Source organism: Heteronotia binoei, chromosome 6 (genome assembly GCF_032191835.1).
Source record: "Heteronotia binoei isolate CCM8104 ecotype False Entrance Well chromosome 6, APGP_CSIRO_Hbin_v1, whole genome shotgun sequence".
NCBI lineage: Eukaryota > Metazoa > Chordata > Lepidosauria > Squamata > Gekkonidae > Heteronotia > Heteronotia binoei.
In genome coordinates, this window is record NC_083228.1 from 115,664,898 (window position 1) to 115,672,840 (window position 7,943).

The 7,943-nt window shown below is 38.8% G+C and overlaps 1 protein-coding gene across 4 annotated transcripts; it reads right to left on the reverse strand.

The window, feature by feature from the left end:
- Window positions 1-219: 219 nt before the first annotated feature.
- TRIM59 (tripartite motif containing 59) lies at window positions 220-6,875 on the reverse strand. Of its 4 annotated transcripts, none has more exons than XM_060242426.1 (4): window positions 6,756-6,875; window positions 5,071-5,137; window positions 3,589-3,762; window positions 220-3,270 (listed from the first exon to the last, which is right to left on the reverse strand). In XM_060242426.1, the coding sequence occupies exon 4, from the start codon at window positions 3,265-3,267 to the stop codon at window positions 2,092-2,094; it is 1,176 nt and encodes a 391-aa protein (XP_060098409.1). In that variant the 5' UTR covers window positions 3,268-3,270; window positions 3,589-3,762; window positions 5,071-5,137; window positions 6,756-6,875; the 3' UTR covers window positions 220-2,091. The 4 variants fall into 4 exon arrangements, with proteins under 4 accessions (XP_060098409.1, XP_060098408.1, XP_060098407.1 ...); XM_060242425.1 differs by having other exon boundaries at window positions 3,659-3,762; window positions 6,756-6,874; XM_060242424.1 differs by lacking the exon at window positions 3,589-3,762.
- Window positions 6,876-7,943: the final 1,068 nt, after the last annotated feature.

The following is a 7,943-nucleotide window of genomic DNA, read 5'->3' on the forward strand; positions in this document are numbered from 1 at the left end:
AGCCTAAGAATAGATCTCATATCCAATCTATTTTCAGTGAAATTTAGTTCAACACACAAAACTAGAGTGTGGGGAACAAAACTCAATCACATCCTGTTGCTGTATTAAGTTAAGGGAAAGGTTTGGAGTCACCATAAGTGAGCTGTGACTTGACAGTAAAAACACACAAAATAGTGTCACTTTTTAGGATAAAGGTAAATAACACTAACCCCGCAAAGCTAGCTAAAATGAAAGTTTATTAAAATACTTAGTAGATGAAAATTACAAATTCTGAATTATTGAAACAGGTTAAGATTTAAAAACAATCCAAGTCTCATAAAAATAACTTGTAATACTTTTAAAAAATTAATGCCATGAAGCCAAGTACACTACTAGCCCCAAATCCTGAGGGCTTAGAGAAAGGACCTTAGCCACTCATGTAATTGTATGGTCGCCAGCTGCAATCCAAATATGGAGGATGTTGTAAACTGGCAAGCTGCTCACCATACAGGTTTCACCATACATATATAGCCCAAGTTTAGATTTCACAACAGCTGGATGGAGGCCAAGAATAATGAGACTGGGGAGTTACAAAAAAGATATGACACTGAATTAATTCAAGGGTATACTTAACACAACCCATTTTGCTATTTTATTTGACAGCTAGGAACCTGCAGATGTCATGTGTAGAGCAAAATGAAAGTATATCACATCTCCCACAAAATGAGACTATAAGGGAGTGGGCATAATTAAGATGCACCTACAGTAGCAGTGGCAATTTCAGCACATACAATGCACATCTAGTTGGCAGTGACAACTTCTAGTACAGTGCTAACATAATCTGTTCACTGGTTCAAAGGACAAATTTCCTCCTGAAGCCTCACAAAAACTTTGGGTCAACTGTCCTGCCAAGAGTGAAAGTATTACTAGCCATGGTTAGAGGCATATCTTTATCATCTCCCCTGCTGCTAGTTATTACTCTCCAGTCTCAAAAACATAAGGTGCAAACCTTAGTGAGCAGGTACAGGAGGCACTTCTAACTCAAGCACTGGGGAAATACCATTTCCAAATTTTTATTATTTTATGTTAGAAGTGACAAGTTCAAATTCTGGCTGACCTGTCATATTATTAGCCCACAGAGCTGTTGCAAAGATCAGGCTCCAGTCTATAACATGCAACAGTTAAGGTCCATGGAAGTTGAGTGATTTATTTCATAGCAAAGACTTAGAATTCTGAAGTATATGAGAAAGGCTACATAGTTTGTGTATTAATATCAAGTGTTGTCTACAGCAATATCCCCAGGTTGGATAACTTATACCAAAATATATACAGTGAACACTGAAAACGTTCAAACAAAACAATCCACCAGTCTTGGATGATCACAATTCAATTCTTAAAGACTAAACATGTAAGCCTTCTGTAAATAATCTTAATTACAATCATTAAAATACAATTAGACAATATTTCTAATGTTTAACAAAAGTTGCCAAGTCAAAAACCAAATACTTCCTTACCCTAAATGAAGTTTAAGATCCATTGTCCAATTTTATTTTTTTTAGTGGTTAAGATATTTTTAATGCATTTTGCAATCTTTGGTCTTTTCTACACCTAAGCACCAATATGGGCACCTATGGAATTTAGTAAAAGGTTATAGGATATTTAAATATACCTTGAACTGCTAGAATTTTAATTTCAGCTACCCCTTACTTGTGGAATGACGCCTGGCAAGATGTAATGCTTATAAAAAATTAGTTTCAAGAGAACAGGATTTTCATTAGCAGTTTCTCCTGACTCACAGCCTGCCCTTACATGTCTCCCTAATTTCTCTTTGTAAGCTTTGCTGGAAGAGGTAGCAGCCTGTATGTGTAACACCAGCAAGTCTGAGGAATCAATTTAATTCTTAATAAAACATTCACCCCAATACAAACCATTGTTGTTGGTGAGATCTGTTTAGAAACTGTAACCCAGCTGTCAATGCAATCTATCCTCACTGTTTATTTCCTAGGATATCATCTTCAGCAAACCGCTATAAAAATCTGCAAAAAATTATAACTCAATCCATGTTGTTTCTTGTCCTGATCATCACATAGGAGCTCTTGCTACTAGAAATATTCATATGAACAAAGAAATTACTTTACACAGGTATTGGCGCACAACTTCCATTGCAGCCTGCAACCTATTATTGGAGTCATGATAAACATTTTCCAAAACATTCAGAACATAAGGGAAGGCAACTTCATCTTCAGCTGAAAGGAGATGTGCCACAACCAATGAAATTATTGTAAGTGCTAGAAGCAACGGCCAAAATTCTTTATGTTTACTGTTCTCTTTTTCACAGCCATGACATACTTTTCCTTTGGAAATCAACTTTATCTGAGGAGTGATAATCTTATTAATTTCACTAATTTCAGTTTTGGTCCACACATCTTTTAACACCTGTCCTATTCGAGGGTAGATTTCAACAGGTCTAATACTTGGTAATGGCTTTTTCTTCAAAGCTTTGACACGCTGACGGACATCCTCAACTTTTTCTAGAAAAAGAAGGGGAGACTCTTCCTCCTGAATGGATGTATTTAGAGACATTAATTCAAGCTGCTCTTCTCGTATTCCCTTCATCCTTTCAATGAGCGGCTCATATTCTGCAGCAATCTGTGTGTTCACTTCATCCAGTGCTGCAAGCAAAGCTTGTTTTTTATGATCTAGTACATCATTCAGTCTCTTAAAATATTGCAACACAGTTTTCTTATCCTCCTGGACAATGCTTTCACATTTGGCTTTCTGCTCCTCCAAGTTTTCAATAAGCAAACATACTTCACTCCAGTGTTTATCAGTCAACTGCTCAAGGAGTTTACTAGGAGTTTCCTTTTCTTTCATGTAGGCACTTAGAAGATCATCTATAGGATGGCCATGATGTTTTCCTATTGTAAGGCAATGCCCGCACACCAATTTTTTGTCTAACAGGCAATAGACATTTAGTGGCTGCCTATAATGTTCAGTACAAGTAGCCACATCTGGATGGTCATCTTGCTGATATTTTTCAATTATAGCTTTTAGTGCAAAGTTTATAGGCAAAGAGTCTGTACCAGACGGTGGGATTTCAACAATGCTTCTACAGTTGGGGCACTTCAGGGGAAGTCTTAAAGGTCTCCATATGGAAAAGTTGCTTGATAACTGAAGAACACTTTCCAAACAGTTTCTACAAAATGTATGTGAACAGGGTAATACACGGGGATCTTCATATATACTATAACAAATGGAACAAGTGAGTTCCTCTTCAAAATGATGCATTTCCTAAAAAGTAAAAAAAAATGATTTATTTATAGATGGATATTTTCATGTCAATGAAAGAAAATCAGAATTTTAGTAAAATGTCTATGTCAACACACACTTGTCATCATTTTAAAAGCAAAAATTAAATAGATTATTGGATATTGTGACATGGCATATAAAAACATACTCAAACTCATGTTACAACTGAAGTGTAAAGTCTGGAAACTGTTAATACCTTAGTCTTAAGAGTACAATGAAGAAACCCCTTTTTGGAGAGAGGGGGTTTATGTTAAATGTGGGGATTTTAGGTGAACTAAGCATCCTTGATTTGTCACCTACCCAATGAAAAAGTGGCCTGGGAAACCTCAACCCAGGGAAGATCAAAGGAAAGTTGACTGGAACAAATTACCTGTGGATGGATTGATATTTTAAAACTCAGGTGAACGAAGGCTGGTGTTATTGAGCAAATGTGCTTACAGCTATCCTCTGTGCTACAGGCACTTTGGCACCCTACTAAAGAAAACAAACAAAAATAATAACCATAAACAGTTGCCTGCTCCATTGTCTGCATGGGGGCCACTCTTTGGCTGCTGAATATATCTTTTAATCATATATCTTTTTTAAAGGGCAGAGTAAGAGAATTAACTTTAAATCTTATTCACAGTCCTGAAATCCTGATCAAAATCAACATTTCTAGTCTACCGTCTACACTCCATCTTTGCATAAGGGTATGGTTTAAGAACTTGTCTTGTAAAATATTGAAAAAAATTGCCAAAGGTTCTTTTACACTCTGAAACAACTGCAGCTCAACCAAAGTGGACTAAAGCGCTTCTATGAACTGCAAAGAAAAAGAAATCTGCCCATAACTAAAATCAGCCAACAAGTTGTCTTAACTTATGTAATTTATTTACTCAAAAAGAAAATGACCCCAAAAGTAAGTTAACCATGTTACAAATAACCCTCTTTAAAATGTTCCACAAAAAATATAGTTACTACTGGATATAACTAACACATACAAGAATGTAAGACTATCTCCTCCTTTTTTAGTGGCATATCTGGGGAAAAAATCAGTCTTGCATTTGGGTAAATACACAAAATCTTTCAATTTAACTAAATCCATTGCAGAAAGTATAAGACTCCAATATTAAAAAATTCCACCGTACTCTTCTACATATACTGAAAAGCCATTCAATCCGCATTCCCAAAAGAAAAGCAAGATTCTCAAATGTATGATATTCACCTCAACAACAATGATGTCATAATGTATAAAGTGAAGATAAATGTACTTCTGTCACCAAAACATAACCTTCCCACCTCTTCCCTGTCTACTGCAGCCTAGGGAAGACAAAGGAGTTTTAAGAGGAATACATGACTCCACAGGAAGAGAGGGAAAATAAAAATTGTCTCCCTTTCCACTAGAGGAAAATGATTTTTAGGTCCTACCATACACTTTACAGCAAGATAACATTTTCAAAATATTTCAGGCTTAAGACTTTTGATATTACAGTAATTTTCTTGAAGACTTGTAGTTCATCAAATTCAACCACATATCACTTTTCTGCCAAAGCTTATTTACAATGTACTATTTACAACAATATACTTGTTTGATTTCTGAGATTTGAGGAAACAATCTACTTTGGAAATTATGCCCAGTAGTTGCTATCATAATATGGTGTCTTGATATTCAAGTTATACAGCTACAAAAACCTGAGAACTGTGCATTTTAAAAAATCAAACCAAGAGTGGTAAATGAGCCTTGGAGAAAAGTTCACAACTGATAATGCATATAATGAAACAAATAGCAAGACTTCCAACACTCACCACTGAAAAGACAATAAACTGGTACAACAAAAGGATCAAGTATCTTTAACACAAACAAAGGATTTATCTGAAGGAAAAGAAAAAGAGTTAGACAAGAATCTCAGTTTCCTGTGATGAAGTATTTTAAGCAACAGTCATGAGAAGCTGGACCTGTTTTCTGATCTATAGTAGATTTTGAAAAATCTTACTAATTCACAAACAGGCTGATCCTGCTTTGGTGAAAGGAGTTGGATTACAAGTAAAGTTTGCCTCTATGCTTTCCCTACCTTACCATTCCACAGTAATGATACAGTAAGAAAAACTGACTTCACCTCCTTCAGTTTTACTGTTAACCACTGATCTCCCTCTGCAGGTAAAAGGTGTGTGTGTGGGGGGGGGGATATTCACATTATTAATTCCAGTTTAAGTAACACACACAGAGAGACACACAAGATATTAGCTTATGGACATGTGTTAGAAAATGTCCTAGAACTTAAATGTTTATAAACTGCCTATGAAGAATAATTTCCCTGTATATATCTACAGTGAACTGTGCCCATGGTCACAATTTGTGCCAACTGTCACAAATAAGAAGCTTTCTTCTCAGGCACTCATCAAGGAGGCTCTTCTGTTTCGCCATGTGCTGCAGCTAAAATCTGAAGTAACAAACCAAGTCTTAAGTCAATGAAAGTTTGCCAAACTTATTTAAATTGTGTTTTAATAAACTGGCGTAAACTGAGCTCTGTATGGAACAAAAGCAATTAAAGAAGTATTCAAAATAAATATTCAGTCTAGTATAATTAACAGTATATGCAGGGCTTTTTTTGAACAGGAACGCACAGGAATGCAGTTCCGGCTAGCTTGGTGTCAGAGGATGTGGCCTAAAATGCAAATGAGTTCCTGCTGGGCTTTTTCTACAAAAAGTCTCGTGTGAAACAATAGTTGTCAGGGGGTGTGGCCTAATATGCAAATATGTTCCTGCTGAGCTTTTTCTATTTAAAAAGCCCTGAGTATATGACAAGAAACATTACAATATGCATAAGGGGAAATACAAAACCAAAATTCTAGATGAGGTCAGTTTTAATCATTTTAGATTTTTCAAGCAAACTCTGAAGAAGCCTTTTTGACAGTTATCAACACAGCCCATTCCTTAGCATTTGGCAGACTGCAAATGACTCAACTAAATAAACAGCGATTAACGCTGAATTAGGTTTTAATCTTACAACAAAGGAGCTTGAAGGACCCTGGTAAAGCCAAGCATCAGTACGAATGGGCCATTATATCTGTTTCTCTGGTCAGTCGGTTCCATCCATAGTGATTAGGGGGACTGATGTTACATAATAAAACGGAAGATTATAGATCAGAATGCTCACTAGGATGGATGGAGGAGGATATATGGGAGGGGGCAGCAGAAGAGTAAGGAAAGAATCGCTCGCAAGGGATACGAACGCGGGGGGGGTAGATATTAGACAGCGTCGTTGCGCTTCCGGGGGGGGGGTCTCACTTTCCCTCTTCTAAGGATGCTGCGCCTTCAAGTCAAGGCTGTACAAATCGATGCACTCTATTAGCCATCCTCTAGACAGCCCTTCCTTACCTGCTCCCCCCCCCCACTTCTTCCAGCACAAAGCAACAGGAGACCTCCTCACCGCCTCGCAACTCTCCCCACCTCGACCCAATTCCCGCCCCACTCCGAATTAGAGACTCACCTCCAACAACCCTTCTGGTCGAGGCGACAGCAACTCCCGGCCCCCACCCCTCAAGCAGCTCCTGAAAGCGGCTCCGCCGGCGGCTTCTGACTTCCTCCAATCAGAATCGTTGTGGAAGAGAAAGGGAAGGGGCCGCGGCTCTCCCGTGCTGCGCATGTGCACTAGAGAATCCGGGAGGCCTCGAACCAATCAAGAGCAACGGGATGGTCAGTTCAAAAATAAACGGAAGGAGGGGGGGAGAGGAGCGGGAGCCCAACGGCCGCGAACGATTTTTGTGGAGCGCTCGTCGCCCAAGCCTCGCCCTCTCCTGGGTTTGTGCAAAACCCATTTAGTCTTCCAGTAACGTTTTCTGCAGGGATAGAATACTGAGCAGTGCTCTGGGTATTCTCAAGAGCTTCTCGTCGTGCAAGTCAAGATGTTCCTTCCATTCCCGCCCCCTTTTCTTTTTAGCTGAACACGCTGCGAAGCGTCGTTCAGTTCTTCCTTTCTTGTTATCTGTCAATGTGCAAAAATTGCAAGCATTTTAAAGCGGAGACAAAGCAAAATCCAGATCTCCACAGATTGTCTAGTTTAGTTTTAGTTGGCTAAACAGAACTCCACGAAATCCAGTATCAAATAACACATCAAAGCCAAGGCCACAGACTGCACAATCAAAACACACATCCAGTTAGAGATGCCAGCCGCCAGGTGGAACCTGGGGATCGCCTGGAACTGAGATCCGTTTCCCTGGTGGATGTTTTTTGGAGGGTGGGCTCTATGGCATTGTACCCGACTGAGGTCCCTGTCCTCCTCGGCTCCAGCTCCCAAATCTCCAGGACTTTTCCAGTATGGAACTAGCAACCCTATCTCCCATTGGTGGCACTGGGAGACCTGGCAGTCTTAGATCCAATACTTCAGAGTGCTCCAAAGATACAAAAACATGGATCCTCATTAATTTGTATGATTTTTACATTTAAACAAAATGAAACCATTGTCATATTCTAGATCATATCTTTGCTTATAGGCAGCACCACCACAATCACACATCCACAACTTTATGGTGCCAAGGTGGTACAAAAACAGGACTGGATAAAAGATCTAGATTATTTTTTAAAAGTAGCTCTGATGCACAGCTCCTCATGGGTCGTCATGATTTTTGTGCTGGGTCACCCCAGGCTCCTCATCAAATCACATACCATGTCCACAGCC